At 43.1% G+C, this 19,859-nt stretch overlaps 1 protein-coding gene across 1 annotated transcript in view; it reads left to right on the forward strand.

The window, feature by feature from the left end:
* The window catches only part of NF1 (neurofibromin 1), a 157,358-nt gene that overhangs the window by 54,946 nt on the left and 82,553 nt on the right, over positions 1-19,859 (forward strand). The window contains exons 16-23 of the mRNA XM_068124291.2: positions 4,260-4,383; positions 4,495-4,741; positions 5,599-5,672; positions 7,823-7,906; positions 8,046-8,522; positions 8,712-8,909; positions 9,114-9,253; positions 14,054-14,176. Coding sequence (XP_067980392.2) covers positions 4,260-4,383; positions 4,495-4,741; positions 5,599-5,672; positions 7,823-7,906; positions 8,046-8,522; positions 8,712-8,909; positions 9,114-9,253; positions 14,054-14,176 — 1,467 coding nt within the window. The remainder of the gene's footprint in view (positions 1-4,259; positions 4,384-4,494; positions 4,742-5,598; positions 5,673-7,822; positions 7,907-8,045; positions 8,523-8,711; positions 8,910-9,113; positions 9,254-14,053; positions 14,177-19,859) is intronic.

Consider the following 19,859-nt stretch of genomic DNA (forward strand, 5'->3'; position numbering starts at 1 on the left):
GGGGAAGATAAGAGATGGTGGTGGACAGCCGTTTTAAAGACCTGGAGGGAGGAGTGGGATTGAAGAGAGTGAGGGAGTTTGTTCCAGAGGCGGGAGAAAAGAGGAATGAAGGAGTGAAGGTGAGCAGAGAGTCTTGATTTTGGCAGTTTAACCATAATAGGGTTGCAGGCAGATCTTGTGCGACCTGTAGGAATATTTGGGGGACAGAGCCCAGAGAGAGCTGGGGGAGCAAGGCCGGAGAGGAGTCGGTAGAAGACGGAAAGACCACCAACCTGCCTGCGGTGAGTAAGTGAAAGGCCCTCGGAGATAGCGTCATCGCGGGAGATTCCAATGATTCTGAACGCTTTGGTTTCAACAGCGTGAAGATGAGCTAGGTGTGAGGCAGGAGCACCAGCCCAGAGGGGAGAGCAGTACTCCATTGAGCTGCGGATGAAAGCCTTGTATGTGGTGAGGAGCTCAGGTGTGCCAAGGAAGGACTTCGCACGACGGAGGATGCCCAGTCGGCGACTGGCTTTGGAGGCCAGCTTGGAAATGTGGTTTTCCCAGGAAAGATCATGGCAGATAGTGAGACCCAAAAGCTTGAGTGACAGAACTTCTTGGAGAGGATTATTCAGAAAGTAGATGGGAGGGTTGTCCAGTCGGTCTTTTCGGAGAGACATCGTAAGAGTGTGAGATTTGTCAGGATTGAAAGACATGTTGTTTTTTTTGTTGTTTGTTTTTTGTATACTGAATCGAGGCTCGTGAAAGAGCTAACATTGATTTCACAAACAAATCAACCAGACAAACAAAATATACAAAAAGAGGGAGCGGAAGACAAGATGGGGAGAGAAGGGGAAGCACACAACCACAACATTTGAGAGCAGGGAGAAGTGTGGGAGGGAGAGGGCTTGGGGGCAGGAGGCGTGGGAAGGGGGGGGGGGGGGGGGGTGGGCGGGAGAAGTATAAAGCACAAGGGGACCGAAATTAGCAGGGGTAGAAAAGATCAAGGTTTTGGATGGGGGAGGATAAGAGATGGTGGTGAACAGCTGTTTTAAAGACCTGGAGGGTGGAGCGGGATTGAAGAGAGTGAGGGAGTTTGTTCCAGAGGTGGGAGAAAAGAGGAATGAAGGAGTGAAGGTGAGCAGAAAGTCTTGATTTTGGCAGTTTAACCATAAGAGGGTTGCAGGCAGATCTTGTGTGACCTGTAGGAATATTTGGGGGACAGAGCCCAGAGAGGGCTGGGGGGGCAAGGCCAGAGAGGAGTCGGTAGAAGACGGAAAGATCACCAACCTGCCTGCGGTGAGTGAGTGAAAGGCCCTTGGAGTTAGCTTCATCGCGGGAGATTCCAATGATTCTGAACGCTTTGGTTTCAACAGCATGAAGACGGGCTAGGTGTGAGGCAGGAGCACCAGACCAGAGGGGAGAGCAGTATTCCATAGAGCTGCGGATGAAAGCCTTGTATGTGGTGAGGAGCTCAGGTGTGCCAAGGAAGGACTTCGCACGACGGAGGATGCCCAGTCGGCGACTGGCTTTGGAGGCCAGATTTGAAATGTGGTTTTCCCAGGAAAGATCATGGCAAATAGTGAGACCCAAAAGCTTGAGTGACAGAACTTCTTGGAGAAAGTTCCACTTGTTTGCCCAGTCTGTGATTTTGTCCAGGTCTGCAGAGAGTGAGGAGGCTGCAGACTGCCGATCTGAGGGATGCGGAATGGAGCGGCAGAGAGTGGAGTCATCAGCAAAGAGATAGAGAGGATTTTCAAGAGAGTCAGAGAGATCATTGATGAAGACCAGAAAAAGCACAGGGCCCAGAACACCGCCTTGGGGAACTCCAGCCTGAACAGGAAGAGGAGATGAGAGAAACCCATTCAGGGCCACACGTTGACTACGACTAGAGAGGAAGTCCGCCAGCCATGCGTGGAGATTTCCATGGATACCAAAGGAGGAGAGTTTGGTGAGCATAGCGGGGTGCCAGACCGTATCGAAGGCACTTGATATGTCGAGGGAGACGGCTCTAATTTCCTGTTTGGCATTGAGGACCTCCATCCATTGTTGAGACAGCAGAAGCAGCATGTCCAGAGTAGAGTGACCTGGTCTGAAACCAAATTGATGATCAGAGATCAAGCCATTGGAGAAGAGGAAAGATTTCATATCCGAAGCAATGATGGATTCCATGAATTTGCTGATAATTGGGAGAAGGCTGATTGGTCTGTAGTTGCTAGGATCTGTTTTTGCACCTTTTTTGTGCAAAGCGGTGATGTTGGCTGATTTCCAAGCAGATGGCAGTTGACCTTGAGCAAAAGAGAGGGTGAAGAGAACAGAGAGAGGGAGTGAAAGAGCGGAAGAACAGGATTTTAGGACCCGTGGGCTGATGCCCCAGAGGAGCTTTTAGCTTAACCTGCAGGTGGAAAATTCATTTAATTGTGCTGAGGGTAATCGTTCATTGCATAACGATGGGAGAGATGACCATTTTCATCGTAGTTGATTAACTAATGGAGGTAAAGGTGCAGAACTACAGTGCAGTAAAACCTCGCCGTCCATGGGAGTTACGTTCCTGTAAAATTCCGTGAATGGCGAAATCGCAAAAGGCAAACAGCTTCTAACATATAAGTCAATGACATATCTTCCAGCCTCACAGAATTTAAGTCCAAAAATCATCAACAAATTAAAAAACACATTTATATAGAAAAACAAGAACAGTTGAGTATAATATGATCAATTAACTAACATTTACCATCAATAAGAAGGCTTTTATGCTAAGGGTACCTGCACAGTACAGTACAGTATTTGGCTCGATCTCCCAGGATCGACCCACAGTTCCCTCATGTCTATAATAATTTGATATTGCATTGGTGAAGACAGGATTGCGCTGTCTTTCATAATGTGTTTTGATGTGTGTGGAGCGGACTGGCAGAGGTTGCAAGGTGGTCTTCAATAGGAATCTCCAATGCATCAGAAAGATGCGAATGAACGCAGGGTTCTTTTTCTTCACCACGATCTATCACCTTTCTTCTTTTTAGTCAAAGATTATTTTGTTCCTTTATTCTGTTCCTTTTGTTCTGTTGTGTCCTCATTAAAAGTGTTGAAAAACTTTAGAAAACCAAACGAGTTTTAGGTGGGCAGAGTTCATTTTTTCTGCATTGCGGTACGACACCGGAAGGTGCAGAATGCAAAATTTCAAATTTTTATATTTTTCAGCCATATGGTACAATATTCTAATTTAACACGTAATGTTAAATTAAGGAAAATACTGTGATCCAAAAATGGGGTTTAAGGTGGGGATCAAATTTTCCAGGGATACGTGGGAGTATCATCATGGGAGGAGAGAAAGGGTATATAAAAGGTAAGCATAGATACGAAAAATCGCGGAACGCGGACAGAGAGGTTTGACTGTGCAGCATTTATGCTTTTGGATCCCGACATTCACGGTCCCGACATTTACAGACCCCTCGTATTCGCGGCTGTTAAAGTGCGACCTGATTTTACATTTGTAGCCCTGTGCTTAGTGTGTTCACGTTTTTTCTGACCTACTGTACTTCGAAATTTGTGGCCCTATGCTTCATGTATTCATGGTTTTTTCATGGTATTTTTGATTTTCCTTTATGAATCGCAAACTGCGGAGAACCGATCACCCTTTTTCTCATTGAAGCAATGTCCCGCTATTTGCGGTTTCGTAGTTCGCGACACTTTCCAGGAACGTATCCCCCGCAAATAGCGGGGTCCGACTGTAGTTGTAGATATTGACCTCTGAATAGAACACAATGTAAGTTCGCGATATCCGAGGTTTAACTTCGCCCTTCCGCCACTTCCATTCATCCGTCTCTCTGTCTGTCCGTCACGCTATCTCCTTCTAAAGGGTTGTACAGAAATTCACCAAACTTGGTAATTATAATCACCACATGGCAAAAAGGTGCAAGAGCAGTGTCATTTCTGGCCCCGCCACGTTCCCTTGGGCAGGGTCAAATAAAAAATGGAATTAGGGCACATTTTCAACATTTTTTATGAGACTGTATATGTATATGCAATTAATGTTGGGAACACGTGAAATATCTAACGATTTTTTAGATTTGACCCTGGGTTCATACCCCGGGAGGGGTCAGGATTTTACCATGGGTTCATGCCCCAGGGTTCAAAACGGAATTTTTTTTAACTCAAAATTTGATATTGGGTCAATACTGGTGGAACTGTTTGACATCTTTCAACCTAGCTTGAGTTGGGAAGCATGGGGATTTGTGATGGCCCGCCACCTACTTCAATGTGGTTTGATATTGTTTTGGATGCAGTTCCCAGATCGTGTTCTGCGTCAGTCAGAAGCTCTTCACGCCACATGTCCCAAACACCGTAGAAGTTCTCAAGTGGTTGAGACAGATCCTTATTTATCGCAATATCTTCCTCAGCACGCACAAGGTGAGAAGAAGACACACACGTGATGTTGCACCTCACAGCTTGTCCTCTTGTTATGCAATCTCATCTTTATCCTAATTATTAAATTCTGTTTACTATGGCCTCTCTTTTCAGGAGAACGCCTCTGTCGGCAGCAACACGCTCGGATGTCGGCAAGCGAGCGCGCGTCTCGAAGTGGCGTTGTTCATGGCACTTTGGAGTACTGATACAGAAGCTGTCATCGTTGCCATGTCGTGTTTTCGACACCTATGCGTTGAGGCGCAGCTGCGTTCTGGTTCAGACGAGTCTTCGACCCTGCTTATACTACCCAACTACCACACATACATGGACTTTGCTTCCGCAGCCAGTCTTCCACCTGCTGGTACTTTCATTTAATATAAAACGGTTGTTTGCTACATTCTTGCGTTTTGAGTTAGCTGATGATGCTGCCATTGAGTCATCTGATCACAATGACGTGGTTTTGGGTGGTGAGAGTGTGACTGAATCACGGGTGGATTTGTTTGGAATTGTGGTCACACCTGACATGGGGAAAAAATTTTGGGAATTTGAATTGCTTGTTTTTTTGCTTAAAAAAAAAGTAATTATCTGCTAGCTGGCACAGTGTTGCACACTCGGAGGTTACAGAGCGTCGGTGCTGCTGAAGCAGTTTCTTGGCAAGGGTTATACTGGTTGGTTTGGAATTTCCTTCCCAGCAGTAGTTAGGACAGGAATTTGTAATTTATTCAGGGTGCTGGCGATAGCTGTCCGACAATTCACGAAGGATGCAGTGGAATCTTTAACGTCAACCAACTAATGCCGGCAGACAGCACACACAGTTTAACGTCCATCCGAGGAACATTAATGATGTATCACTGCCTGCGAAACACCGGGATGACTGTTTATAGCTGGGCCGAAATTCAAACCCAGGCTTGCTAGGTCAGAGGTGAGTGTGTGTACCTATGGGCCATCCTGTCAGCCCTGAGGGATGTGTAGAGTGAACTAAATATTTAGAAACTTTGGAGAGATATGATTCTTGTATCTAAACATATAGGCATCCTGTCCTATCAATGGGTCTTGCACTATGATGGCTGACTGCATGTCAAATTTGTCAACTGGCTCGACACACACTGTGATGTTGTACCAGTTTTTTGAAAAATCATGGCATTCCAGTATTTGAAAAATTTCTGAATGCCAAAGTTAATTTTTTTTGTTGTTGTTTTTTTGGGTTTTTTTACTTAGGCCGCCCAGCTCTGCAGAAGCATGTGATGGCATTGCTCCGTCGCATCGAGCATCCAACGCAAGGAAACACCGAAGTGAGTGGAACTGCTGTGTGATCTCATCCCTGGGTTTATGCTTACACAGACACTAGCCCATAGGACCGAGCCCTGGTCGGTTTCAAATTTCATGCCAAGCTGTAGTAACAAATATGTAATGAGATGCCCGAAAGGAACATTGAGGTGCTCGTTGTATCAGTGTTCACACGGGCGAGAAAGCAATACGTATTATCGGATTACCACAGGCCATGCAAGACAGGTCACCTTACATATAACCAAACTAATATAATTACCTCCGCCACCAAAGGTGGATGGAGGTTATGTTTTCACCCCTGTCTGTCTGTTTATCTGTCCGTTTGTCCGTTTGTCCGTTTGTGACCAAGATATCTCAAAAAGTTGTGGACGGATTCGGACGAAATTTGGGAGAGAGGTAGCATATGTGACAAGGACGAAATTATTAGATTTTGGTGAAGATCTGGATTCGGATCCAGCTACTATAATTTTTAAAGTGATTCTTCACCATTGGGATATAGGGCCAAAAACGATACAAAGCAGGACATCTCAAAAAGTTCTGGACGGATTTGGACGAAACTTTGTGGACCGGTTGGGTGTCTGACAAGGACAAATATATTCGATTTTGGTGAAGAACTGAATATGGATTTGGCTACAAGATTTATTTAATTTTTAAGTGATTCTTCACCATTGAGAGATCGGGTGAAAGCGATATATAACATGATATTAAAAAAAGTTATGGACGAGTTATAAATAAACTTGGTGGATGAGTTGGTTAGGTGACAAGAACAAGCCGATTAGATTTTGGTTCAGGTCCGAATCCAGATCCGGCCTATCAGTGGGGTACAAAACGTAAACTGTTCAGCCTGGCGGAGATATGCGTTCTACCGAGTGCCGTTCTATTTCTAATTGTGCCAGCAGCATTGCTCGGTTGAGAAGATACTTGCTGATAAGATGTCTACTTTAGGGTCCATTCACGATGAAGTTATACTTAAATTGGCATGTAGTATGTCGGACCCTTATATTCGCGGTTCTGCTATTTGCGGGTTCCGCGTATGCGCGATTGATAAATTGCTACCTGCTTCTCTATTTGCGGCCCCATGTCCCATTCATTCGTGGTTTTTCGCGGGCGCAATGAAAAAAAATTCCTGAACCGTGAGCATGATACAGTTATAAAACCCATCTTTCACCAACCACGCACAAAGCAGCTGGACATGTGCAAAAATCATCTACGAGCCACGAGCATGAACATGACCTTCATTTGTGGCACTGTGCTTCGCGTTTTCAAGGCTTTTGTGGCTGCATAATAAAATTTTTAGCCACGTTATAAGCGGGCTTCACAGGATATACCATCATTCACATGGTAAACATTGCTTCACGGGATATCCCATCACTCACATGGTCAACATTGTTTCGCGTGATATCCCACCATTCGCATGGTAAACATTGCTTCGTGGGATATCCCGCCATTCCCACTGTGGTCAGCTTAGCGGGATATTCCACCATTCCCACTGTGGTCAGTTTAGTGTGATATTCCACCAGCTGCATAACACGTCATCCCCGCGAGTTACTGTACAGAATGAAAACACTCCACCGTATCTATTATTGCAATTAGCTGTCTCCCTTTTCCCGATTGACACAATGGCACGACATACATGCTCGGATTTTTTCAACATTCGTGGATTTTCGTCGACATTCATGGGATTTGCCTCGACATTCGTGGATTTTTGCTTCTTTTTTTTTCCCCCACTTTTTTTTCCTCGTTTTTTCCACGACATTCGTGGATTTTGCCTTGACATTTGCGGTTTTTTCCACGACATTCGCGGATTTTGCCTTGACATTCGCGGTTTTTTTCCACGACATTCGCGGATTTTTGCGATTCAGGAACCAATCCCCCCTTTTTCCATTGAAACAATGCCCTGCTATTCGCGGTTTCGTAGTTCACGACACTTTCGAGGAACGTATCCCCCGCGAATAGCGGGGTCCGACTGTAGTTGTAGTTATTGACCTCTGACTAGAACACAATGTAAGTTCGCGATATCCGAGGTTTGACTTCGCCCTCATTAGAGCTATGACATTGGCCATTTGAAAGGAGGTGTGAACACAGTGTTTCCCTGTATTTTTTCTTCATCACATTTTTTCATTGCTTTGCTTTTGTGTATATGTGTTTTAAATAGGCTTGGGAAGAGACATTTCAAAGGTGGGAGCAAACAACGAAACAGCTTCTCAACTATCCTAAGACAAAACTTGAAGAAGGACAGGTAAGGCTAATGCGTGCGTACATGAGTGCTTGTGTGTTTTGTTTTAATTACTTTTTAGTTTTTTGTTACTCTCGTTCTTTGCCATGGTTTTTATTACTATTTATTTGTTAATTCTGTAACGCCACCCTACCACAATTAGCTACTACAGGGGGCGGACTCCCTTCACCGCACAGTTGTACGGCGGCGGATGTCGCATGCTAGCAGCGGTGGACAGGGGGGATCCGACCTGCCTGATCTTGAGCTTATGCAAGAGTGGATCAACACTACGGGCTTCCTTTGTGCACTTGGTGGGGTCTGTCTTCATCCTCGTGGAGCCTTGTCAGGTGTTTTTGCTCCAGCTGTTGCGGCACAGCCTTCATCACATGCCCAGCCCTATCCCCAATGCCTTGCCACATACAGTCCACCACTGGCACAGCCTGAAAGAAAACCCTCTGTCGTTTCACCGGTTGTGGGACCTATGGCGTCGTCTTCCATTCCGGTTTCTGGGGGTGTTGGCCTTGGAATCCAACCTGGTGCTGGGGCTGGCGGTAGCAGTGGATCTGGCACGACTTCTGGGAGCACTGGGGTTCAGGGACCTGCTGGATCCGTACCAGCATCTTTGGAGGGAGTATCAGCGGTAAGGAACTTGGGAATGTTCGTAAGGTTTTTGTGAGACAGACATTATAGGTGGTTGAAAAAACGATTATTGAAAGTAGAAGATTCAGAAAGCTAAAAACTGATGTGTAATAAATGGTGGTGAGGTAGGAGGCAAGTTGATGATGTTGGTGCTTGATTTGCGAAATTTCTTCCGTACTCCTATTACCAGACAGGTGAGCAACCCCCTCTTAATCGATTTCTATCCCTGCTTCTGCGTCTGCTTGTGTGTACACATGAACGTGTGGGCCAAGCGGCCCGTGTTGGAGTGAAGGACTTCTTGGGGCTGGAATTGAGCCCAGCACTCTACCCACTTCTCTTTGAGCATCTCCGTCGATCTCTCTCCCGTTTCTTTGATTCTCAAGGCCAGGTCTGGTTTTTGTTTTCCAAAGGTTATGGTTTTAAGATTGCATTTCCAAATCTTGATTTAAATATCAGCAATAAACATTCCCATATTCACAATTATTTTCTCATTCTCAACTCTTCAATATCAAACCACCATTGAGAGCTAGATAGATGCCTTTGTTGATTGGATGATGAAGAGGAATTAAATATGAATAATTTGCTGGTGCAGGTTCTGCTGAGTGATGTGAACACGCTATTTGTGGAGCAAATAATTGCTATCTTGCGCAATTTGCTGGATTCGTCTGCGGAGGGTGGGGGTGAACACCTTGGACAGGCGAGCATTGAAGCCATGATGCTGCAGCTTGTTCGGTAAGGAAGAAGAGCAAATGAGACTATTCTGGGTCCCCACTAGGCTTTGTGAATACAAGGCAGAAAAATCTGGAAAGGCTTGACATGAGATACCGGAATGTCTGGAAGGATAGATTGCTTTCAGGATTTGGGCTTAATTACATAGTATTGTTAGAATCCCATTATCGTGATAATCATGATAGGCCAAATGCCTGCTTCATGTCTTTGAGTCTCAGTTTTATTACCTCTGTCACCAAAGGTGCACGCAGGTTATGTTTTCATCCCTGTTTTGTCTGTGTGTCTGTCTGTGAGCAGAATATCTCAAAAAGTTATGGATGGATTCATACGAAATTTGGTGCACATGTTGAGTGTGTGACAAGGAAGAATTGATTCCGTTTTGGTGAAGAACTAGATGCGAATAGGAGATTTTTCTTAAATTAAAGTGATTCTTCACCATTGAGAGATAGGGCCAAAGCTATATACTGTATAGCATGATATCTCAAAACGTTATAGATGGATTCGCACGGAACTTTGTGGATAAGTTGGTGTGGTGAAAAGAACTAGCCGATTAGATTTTGGTTCAGGCCCGAATTCAGATCCGGCCTATTAGTGGGATACAAAACGTAAACTGTTCCGCCTGGCAGAGGTGTGCTTTCTACTGAGTGCTGTACTAGATCTACTTGAGGTAACCAGTACTGGAAACATCAAGGCTTTAAAATTGAGCACTCTTTGGTTGATACAGAACCTTCATTCTTTTAAACTGGTCGTTTTTAGGTTATTTTGGAGTATTTCTCCGAAATAACCTCAATCAATCAATAACCTCAATTTTCAGAATCATTGGAATCTCCCGCGATGACGCTATCTCCGAGGGCCTTTCACTTAATCACCGCAGGCAGGTTGGTGGTCTTTCCGTCTTCTACCGACTCCTCTCCGGCCTTGCTCCCCCAGCTCTCTGGGCTCTGTCCCCCAAATATTCTTGCAGGTCGCACAAGATCTGCCTGCAACCCTCTTATGGTTAAACTGCCAAAATCAAGACTCTCTGCTCACCTTCATTCCTCTTTTCTGCCGCCTCTGGAACAAACTCCCTCACTCTCTTCAATCCCACTCCTCCCTCCAGGTCTTTAAAACGGCTGTTCACCACCATCTCTTATCTTCCCCAATCCAAAACCTTGATCTTTTCTACCCCCGCTAATTTCACCCCAAATCCACTTTTTTGAGGTGACTTTTGACTTCTTTCCTGGAAGTCCTTGGTGTCCTTGGGTTTTATACCTATCCTGCCTCCCCCCAGGCCCTCTCCCTCCAAAAACATCTCCCGATGTCCCTGCTCTCAAATGTTGTGTTTGTGTGCTTCCTCCCCTTCTCTCCCCATCTTGTCGACCGCTCCCCTTTTTATATACTTTGTTTGCTTGTTTGTTTGATTTGTTTGTTTGATAAATGTTAGCTCTTTAACGAGCCTCGACTCTGTATTTAAAAAAAAAAAAAAAAAAAGGTTCCGGTGTCCGGCCATGTGTCCATACGTCCATTAACATTTGACTAAAACATCTTCTCACAAACTACTTGACTGATATATGGACCAAATTTGGTACAATGCATCAGGACAGGGATGTTTCATGTGGTTGTGCTCCTCATCCGGATTCGCCCCCTATAGAGGTGACCAAGTGAGTTGGCTATAAAGGATATTTTTGATTTATGGATCAATCAATTAATCGATAAACTATTTATTGATTAATCAATAAATCAATTAATTATTAATTATTGATTAATTATTTAATTAATTTTCAAAAAGTTGCAGCTTTGGATGAAACACTGGTGGTTTAGGTATGCCATTAGCCAATTGAACCACCTTTAGAACCACCTTTAGAGGCCATTTTTCCCTGTAGAGCAGGGGTTGGCCTTTTTTGGGCACCGTGGTCCCCTTTTTTGAAGCAATGTTTTACGGCCGGATGCCCTTCCTGCCGCCAACCCTGTTAGTCGCCTCTTGCGACACACAGGGAATCCATTAGGCAATTGATTACGGGAAAAAATTTTTACGATTATATTTATTTATTTTAATTATTATTTACTTATTTATTTACTTTCCCATCTGGGCAATACCTCAGCCACCTTTTGAGCGAGGAAGCTGATATTTGAACATGGCAATGACCAAGTGATTTGGCTATAAAGGGTATTTTCAATTTATTGATTAATCAATTGATCGATTATTAATTAATTTTTTTCCCGAATAATCAATTATTTAATAAATTTTCAAAAAGTGACAGATTCGGATGAAACTGTGGTGTTTTCTTTACTTTTAAACTGGTCGTTTTTACTGGTTTAAACTTAAACTGGTCATTACCATTTAAACTGGTCTGGTTTAAACTGGTCGTTACCATTATCCAACTGATTAAGAAATTAATTATTTTATGATTATTTTTGTACACCGCTCCTTTCCTATGCCATCTCCAGACACTGCATAATGTCATCGCTGGGTACCGAAGGGGGTCCGGCGATGACGCGCGCTGAAAGAGAGTACTCAGTTTTCACTCTGGTTTCTTTCTTGTTTGTTTGTTTTCTTGTTTGTCCGGGCGATATCTCAGCCATCCTTTGAGCTAGGAAGTTGAAATTTGGGCACAATAGTGAGCATGTGCTTTGGCAAAAAAGGTTTTTTTTGTGTTTTTTTTGATTAATCAATTAATTGATTCGTTACTTAATTATAATCGATTAATTAAGTACTTATTTATTTCCTTTCCCATCTGGGCAATACCTCAGCCACCTTTTGAGCTAGGAAGCTGATATTTTGACACGACAATGACCAAGTGATGTGGCTATAAAGGATATTTTTGATTTATTAATTAATCCATTAATCAATTAATTATTTATTGATTAATCAATTAATTATTTAATTTTTGATTAATTTAATTTTCAAAAAGTTACATCTTTGGATAAAACACTAATGGTTGAGGTATGCTATTAGCCAATTGATTAAGAAATTATTTTACGATTATTATTTATTGTTTTTAATTACTCAATTAATCAATCAATTATTGTATGCCTCTCCCTCGCAATACCCACTCTTTGTGCCATGCGCTAGACCAGCATTTCCCAACCTGGGGGAAATTTCCCCCTGGGGGGAAATTTTAGGATTCCAGGGTGGAAACTTGTAGGTTTGTATGTATGTGTAGGAGTGTGTGGGTGTGTGTGCGTTGCTATATTTTTACGTTATTTATTATGTTATTTATGTTATTAAGCGAATAAATTTTGTGTTTTGGCTACTTTTTTCCTTGTTCATATATATATATATATATATATATATATATATATGTATGTATGTATATACATATATATAAGGGGGGGGGGGGAGGGGTGGGGGGAAATCCGGACGGTTGAACTGGTTGAAGGGGGAAACGACAGAAAAAAGGTTTGGAACCACTGCGCTAGACGATACGTTATTTATTTATTTGGCATGGGGGCAGTGTACTTTGAATGTATCTGTACTTGTTAGTCCTCTACCGGTGTACACCGTAGGGGACTATAGGTTTGCACTCCGTCCCTCCGTCTGTCAATCTGTCGGTCCGTCAGTCCGTCACGCAAAGAACAGCTTTCCGGCCTTTTTTCCTAAACTCTTAAGGCTAATGATTTCAAACTTGGTGCATGGTTTCGTCATGATAAGTTACAGATTAAGTTCAAACTTCACGACGTTTCGATCATTTTTGACAAAGTTATGGCACTTTGAACTTTGGTAATTTCCCCAACAGTTTTCTGGACTATAATTTGGAGTGCGGTAAGTCATAATACTGTCTTCTATGACAGTGCTACCCAATGCCGGTAGGGGATATGGATTGCAGCGCAATACTCAGAATGCTTGTTTAAATTGTTTTTATCCCCTCCCAATACCTGTTCCCCAATTCCTCCAGGAAAACCTGGTATTTTGTCATTAACTTTCACACTGATACTGCTGCCTTGAGTGAACGAGCATTATTCTCTAAAGATAACGGTTTATGTTTGATGGTGATGTGACTTTTAAAGTCAGTCATTGCAAACCACTTTGTGGGATTTAAGATTAACGGTCGGACACTCTGAGATGACTTTATAATGGACGGCACCCTGTTTGTTGTAGAAGAGCATCCGTTGTTCTCTTTGTGTTCTATTTCATCAATCATTACTTTTTAAAATTAATCTCGAACTAAGTAATACCCGATCCCTCTCGGAGCGAAATATGGTATCTGTACCCCCTCCCTCCGGCAGGGGTCGATGGTTAAACCACTTGCATTATGCCACGTGTACAAGCAAAAATTGCAAGTCGTTTCATTACCTTTGTGCGAGGCGGGGAGGGTGAAGGGATTTATTTGAAGTCCATCACCTGACGCTGGGTATCCCGAGCTTGTATGCAAAAATTTGTGGAGATTGTCCAAGCCGTGTTTCATTCTCTTAGGTTCATACATACATACATACATACATACATACATACTGTACATACATACATATGATAAATTTTATTATGATTTTTGGCTTTTGTTAAATTGTGCAAACGATTCATATGTACAGTGATGAGATGTCCCAGGAAAGCTCGTGTAGTGGTTTATGATGAGTTTGCCCCCCAATTTGGGTTCAAAACTCGATATGGCGATGCTCAGTTATCAATAAGTTTTGTAGGCTGTGTGCTCATCCACTATTGTTGCTCCAACGCATTATATTGGGATTGCAAATGTACAGCTTATTTTTCTTTGACTTGATTTAAAAAACGGAAGATTAAAAAAATGCAACCTTCTGGAGACATTTGGGATGTTGTGATAAAGTGATGTTTTTATAACGAGAATTGAAGAATGGCACTTGATTGTGCAGGTACGTCCGGGTGCTGGGCACATCACTGCAGGCAATCCATATGAAGACTAGACTCTGCCAACTTGTTCAGCTGCTTATGGAAAGACGGGATGACCTCAGCTTCTGCCAGGAGATGCGATTCAGGTGCCCTTCTTGTCTTGCAGGCTTCACGCACTCCCATCTTATGCATGTTTCCATCTATTACATGACAATATTCTGATTCCAGGGCATTGATCCTGCTGAAGCAGTTTCTGAGACTGAAAACCAACCCCAGATAGGTGACTGTGCTGTTGCAGGATGCTTCAGTTTGGAACAAAAATGTAGAAGTTGGTTAGGGTACCCACACACAATGGCCTGTCTTTTTCAAAATAGCGTATATTTAACTTCCACAAGCAATAATGGCCAAATGGCCTAAGGGTTGCACAATAAAGGTTGTAGCACATTCATTTGCCCCCCCCCTCCCCAAGGGAGGTTTTTCCCCCGAGCGGGTTTTCCCCGCCATTGCCGTTAATGGGGTTGCATGTTGAGGTGTATAACAATGTTAAATTAGCTTTATCGTGGAGTTTTTCCAAAGAAGATTTATCGTGGCGTTTTTCCAAAGACACTTCTAATAACAAAATTAATGATAATCTCGTATTATTCTTGTTTTTACAAAACAATATTAATACTGATAATGTCCGACTTCTCCAAGGTGTTTTTCCTGCAGTGATAATTGTGTATAAATAGCTTATCATCATACTAAAATACGCCATTTGGTGTCTGTCTGATGAATTTTTGACCCCAATACATTCTGTCGTTACTTATCCAATCTCAACCAGACTTCACAGGATGACTAAGGGTTACATAATGAAGGTTGTAGCACATTCATTTGGCCCCCTCCCCAAGGGGGTTTTCTCCCCCTGAGCGGGGTTTCCCCACCATTGCCATCAACGGGGTTGCGTGTTGAGGTGTATATCCATATTAAGTTAGCTTTATCGTGCCGTTTTTCCAAGGCTGCTTCTAATAACAAAACTGATGATAATAGCATAATATTAATGTTATTACAAACCAATATGAATACCATTAATATCCCACCTCCCCAAGGTTTTTTTCCTCCTTGAACAAACATCGAGTCAACGTTTATAAATAACTTATCATGGCGTTCCCGTGGGAGCAATGGCCCAACAGCCTCTACCAGAAGTAAAAATTTTTATAAACCACAAACATGTATGATTAGCTTTTTAAACAGTCGCTGATGCTGTTTATAACACTAAACAAAGAAATTTGGAGGAATTCCGACATCCGTGAGGTAAGTTTGACTTACAGAACTGAGCGAAGATCTACTGTGCTCTATATATAGTCACGTGAAAAAGTAAGTACACCCCATGTAAAGTTTTGACTTTTTCAACATATTTCAACATACAGCTATTTGATCTTCATTTCAACAATATTGATAGATAAAGGTGATATAATATAACAAATATCATGAAACATTTACATTTTGTAGTCCATTGTATAATATAAATAAACATAAATGCAAATTTTGCATGTGGAAAAAGTAAGTACACCCTTGGCTCTAATAGGTGTTATTGCCCCCTTTGGCAGAAACAACCTCAAGTAGGCGTTTCTTATAACTGTCTACCAGTCTCTGACATCGACTGGGAGAAATTTTTGCCCACTCCTCCATGCAGAATTCTTTCAGCTGTGCGATGTTTGAGGGGTTTCTTGCATGCACAGCTCGTTTCAAATCCCCCCACAACATCTCGTTGGGATTTAGATCCGGGCTTTGACTTGGCCATTCCAGAACCCTCCATTTCTTTCTTTTTAGCCATTCCTTGGTGGATTTACTGGTATGTTTCGGGTCATTGTCATGTTGCAAGGTCCACATTCGGTTGAGCTTCAACTCTCCGACAGATAGCCTCACATTATCCTCAAGCACCCTCTGGTACAATGAAGAATTCATAGTGGATTAAATGACGGTGAGCTGCCCAGGCCCTGATGCAGCAAAGCTGCCCCAAACCATAATATTTCCACCACCATGCTTTACAGTTGGTATCAGGTTCTTGTGGTTAAATGCTGTCTTTGGTTTTCGCCAAACATGTCTTCTGGTACTGTGGCCAAATAGCTCTACCTTTGACTCATCTGTCCAGAGCACATTGTTCCAGAAGTGCTGGTCTTTGCCGAGGTGTTCATTGGCAAACTTTAATCTTGCCCTGATGTTCTTTCTGGACAGCAAAGGTTTCCTCCTGGCACACCTCCCATGTAGATCAAATTTGTGCAGCCTCTTTCTAATGGTAGACTCGTGCACTTTAACATCAACAGTGGCAAGAGCTACCTGTAGGTCACGTGATGACATTCTGGGGTTCTTAGAGACTTTTTTCAGCATCTTGCGGTCTGCTCTCAGGCTGAACTTGCTGGGGCAGCCTGGCCTGAACAAGTTGGCAGTTATTTGAAATCTTCTCCACTTGTACATGATCTTCCGGACAGTCGAATGATTGATTTCGAATTGTTTGGAGATCTTTTTAAATCCCTTCCCAGATTCGTAGGTATCTATAACTTTCTTTCTGAAGGCCTCAGAAAGCTCTTTTGATCTAGGCATGGTGACGCCGCACACTTCAACAACAAAGAGCAAACCAAACTAAATGTCTGAGGTTTAAATAAGACAAGTTCCTCCAAGATCCTCTCTAACGATGTTCTAATCATTTGCACCTGAGCTGGTGCACCTGATTCTAATTTTAGGTCTTTGAAGTAGTGATGAATTTCGGGGTGTACTTACTTTTTCCACATGCGAAATTTGCATTTATGTTTATTTAAATTATACAATGGACTACAAAATGTAAATGTTTCATGATATTTGTTATATTATATCACCTTTATCTCTCAATATTGTTGAAATGAAGATCAAATAGCTGTATGTTGAAATATGTTGAAAAAGTCAAAACTTTACATGGGGTGCACTTACTTTTTCACGTGACTGTACCTCACAAGGGTGGGGTTAATAACATGACCCTTCCTGACGCTGACATGGCGTTTTTCGTGGTGGCCTTTTGAAACTCGCTCCTGCTATTTAACACGAAACTGAAAGAGAGGAAGCCCGGGTTGTGCTCATTTACCAAGCAGCTAGCTAGCGCTTGCCAAGCCAGCTGTTCCTCAACAGTTTTGAATGGAGTGCTTGCTCAAATGCTTAAACCACTCGGCGATCTCTCTTCAATAAACTTGGTAAATGAACACACCCAATGTTCTTGAGACCCGACCATAGATCGACTGTAATTTATATACCCCAAAGATGAATGACCCTTTCTGCCGCTACCATAGTGAGCGGGTGTACTAGTAGTTATAATGGCGTTTCCGTGGGAGCAACGGCTTCTCCAGGAAGTAAAAATATTTAAACCACAAACACGATTGATTAACTTTTTAAATGGTCGATAATGCTGTTTGATAAAGAACTGATATAAATTTGGAGACATTAGTCCATGCTTATCACATCGACGGTCGCTCTTGATCGTAGATCTACTGATGTCTATACAACCCCCAAGGGTTAATAACACGACCCTTCCTGCCGTTGCCATGGAGTTCACGGAAGTAAATATTACTTTCGGGAATTTGGAATGGTGAGGCACGGTCTGATCCTTTCAATGACCTGCTCTAACAATAACATGTTATAATGTCATGCACGGTCTGATCATTTCAATGACCTGATCTAACATGTTGTAATGTCATATATGGTCTGACCCTTTCAATGACCTGATCTAACATATTATGACATAATGCATGTTCTGGTCCTTTCAATGACCTGATCTAACATATTATGACATAATGCATGTTCTGGTCCTTTCAATGACCTGATCTAACATGTTATAATATCATGCATGTTCTCATCTTTCCAATGGCCTAATCTAACATAAGTAATAGTAATAATAATTGGCAATACTAATAAGGATAATAACATGACTCCCACTGCCGCTTCTGTAGTGAGCGGGTGTACTAGTCATACTAAAATACGCAATATGGTGTCTGTCTGATGATTTTTTTGACCGTCATACATTCCGTCGTTACCTATTCAATCTCAACCAAACTTGACGGGATGACTAATGGTCACACAATGAAGGTTTTAGCGCATTCATTTGCTCCCCTCCCAAGGGGGTTTACCCTGCGAAGGGGGTTTACCCTGCCATTGCCGTCAATGGGGTTGTGTGTTGAGGTGTATATCTGTGTTAAGTTATCTTTATTGTGGCGTTTTTCCAAAGCCACTTCTGATAACAAAACTAACGATAAATAGCATAATATTAATGTTATTACAAAACAATATTAATACCAATAATATCCCACCTCCCCAAGGGGTTTTCCCTCCTTGAACAAATGCCGTGTCAACGTTTATAAATAGCTTATCATGGCGTTTTCGTGGGAGCAACGGCTTCTACCGGAAGTAAAAATATTATAAACCACAAACACGTATGATTAGCTTTTTAAACAGTTGCTAATGCTGTTTATAACACTAAATGAAGAAATTTGTTGAATCCTGATATCCGTGAGGTACGTTTTACTTACAGAACTGAGTGAAGTGTTACGGACTCGGCTTTAATGATTGTGGTTATGAGTATTGTTGCTGGTTCGAAGTATGCTTATGGTGACTTAAGGGAAAGGGTTGTTGTGAGTAAAAGATTTAAAAGCGCTCTTGGTAAAATGTGGCCGGAAATCCGGATCGAGACCGGAAGAGGTGGAGCGAAGAAAAGGAGGTGGGAGGAGATCGACAAGAGACGTGGTGGTTGAAGCTCCGTAGCGAGCATTGTCGAAGGAGACGGTGCGGTTGAGCCTATAAAGGAAGTCCGGCCTTCAGCGTTGTGATCGCTGGGACTGTTCACATCTGCGTGTCAGATCGACGTCGACGTCGGATTCGGATGAACCCTCGTCGCATAAGTTCGTCGCAAGTACAAGCCCGCCGCCATTGGGACTCGCGCGCGTTGCGCGGCGTTCGCAGAATAAGGTTGCCGTGTCTGCTGGGTTCGCCTTCCTCGGTGGGTTGCCAAGGACGTGTGTGCGCGCCAGCGGCCCTTGAAGGAGACGGTGCGGTTTGCGGCTGCACGGTGTACGTGCATGTTTGGAGCGTCTTGGGAAAGCGCCCATACCGCCGCCATTGTGCGGGAACTGGATCACGTGATCTCGGGGTGGTTTCACTCGACCAAACCTCAATTGACTTTGAGCGGCCATTGATCCGACGATCGCCGGAGCGACTCGACGTCGCCTTGGAGGAGTACAGAGACATTGGGGGGAAGTGCTGTGAGTTGGGTTAGAGGGATATATAAGGTGGTACCATCTTAAATATTGTGATTGTAATTGTGAATTGATGTATTCACCCTTTATGTGTTTGGGATTGTGAATATATCCTTGTTCGTTCAGAACCCTTGGTGTGGCCTCCTTAATGATCTGATTGATTTCCCCAAGGATAACATATTTTTCTGCCGGGGCTCCCCCCAAGGTTCGGAGGTCATCGAGACCAGGTAAATAGGGGAGGACCCCGTAACAGAAGATCGACTGCACTCTATATACCCCACAAGGGTTGGGTTAATAACATGACCCTTGCTGCCACTCACATGGCGTTTTTCGTGGCGGCTTTTTGAAACTCGCTCCTGCTGTTTAACACGAAACTGAAAGGGAGGAAGCCTGGGGTGTGCTCATTTGCCAAGCAGCTAGCTTGCGCTTGCCAAGCCAGCTGTTCCTTAACAGTTTTGAATGGAGTGCTTGCTCGAATGCTTAAACCACTTGGCGATTTATCTACAAGAAACTTGGTAAATGAACACACACCCAATGTTCTTGAGACCCGACCATAGATCTAGTGTAATCTATATAC

The sequence above is a fragment of the Myxine glutinosa genome, chromosome 8, assembly GCF_964187855.1.
Source record: "Myxine glutinosa chromosome 8, kmMyxGlut1.1, whole genome shotgun sequence".
In the NCBI taxonomy this organism is placed as follows: domain Eukaryota; kingdom Metazoa; phylum Chordata; class Myxini; order Myxiniformes; family Myxinidae; genus Myxine; species Myxine glutinosa.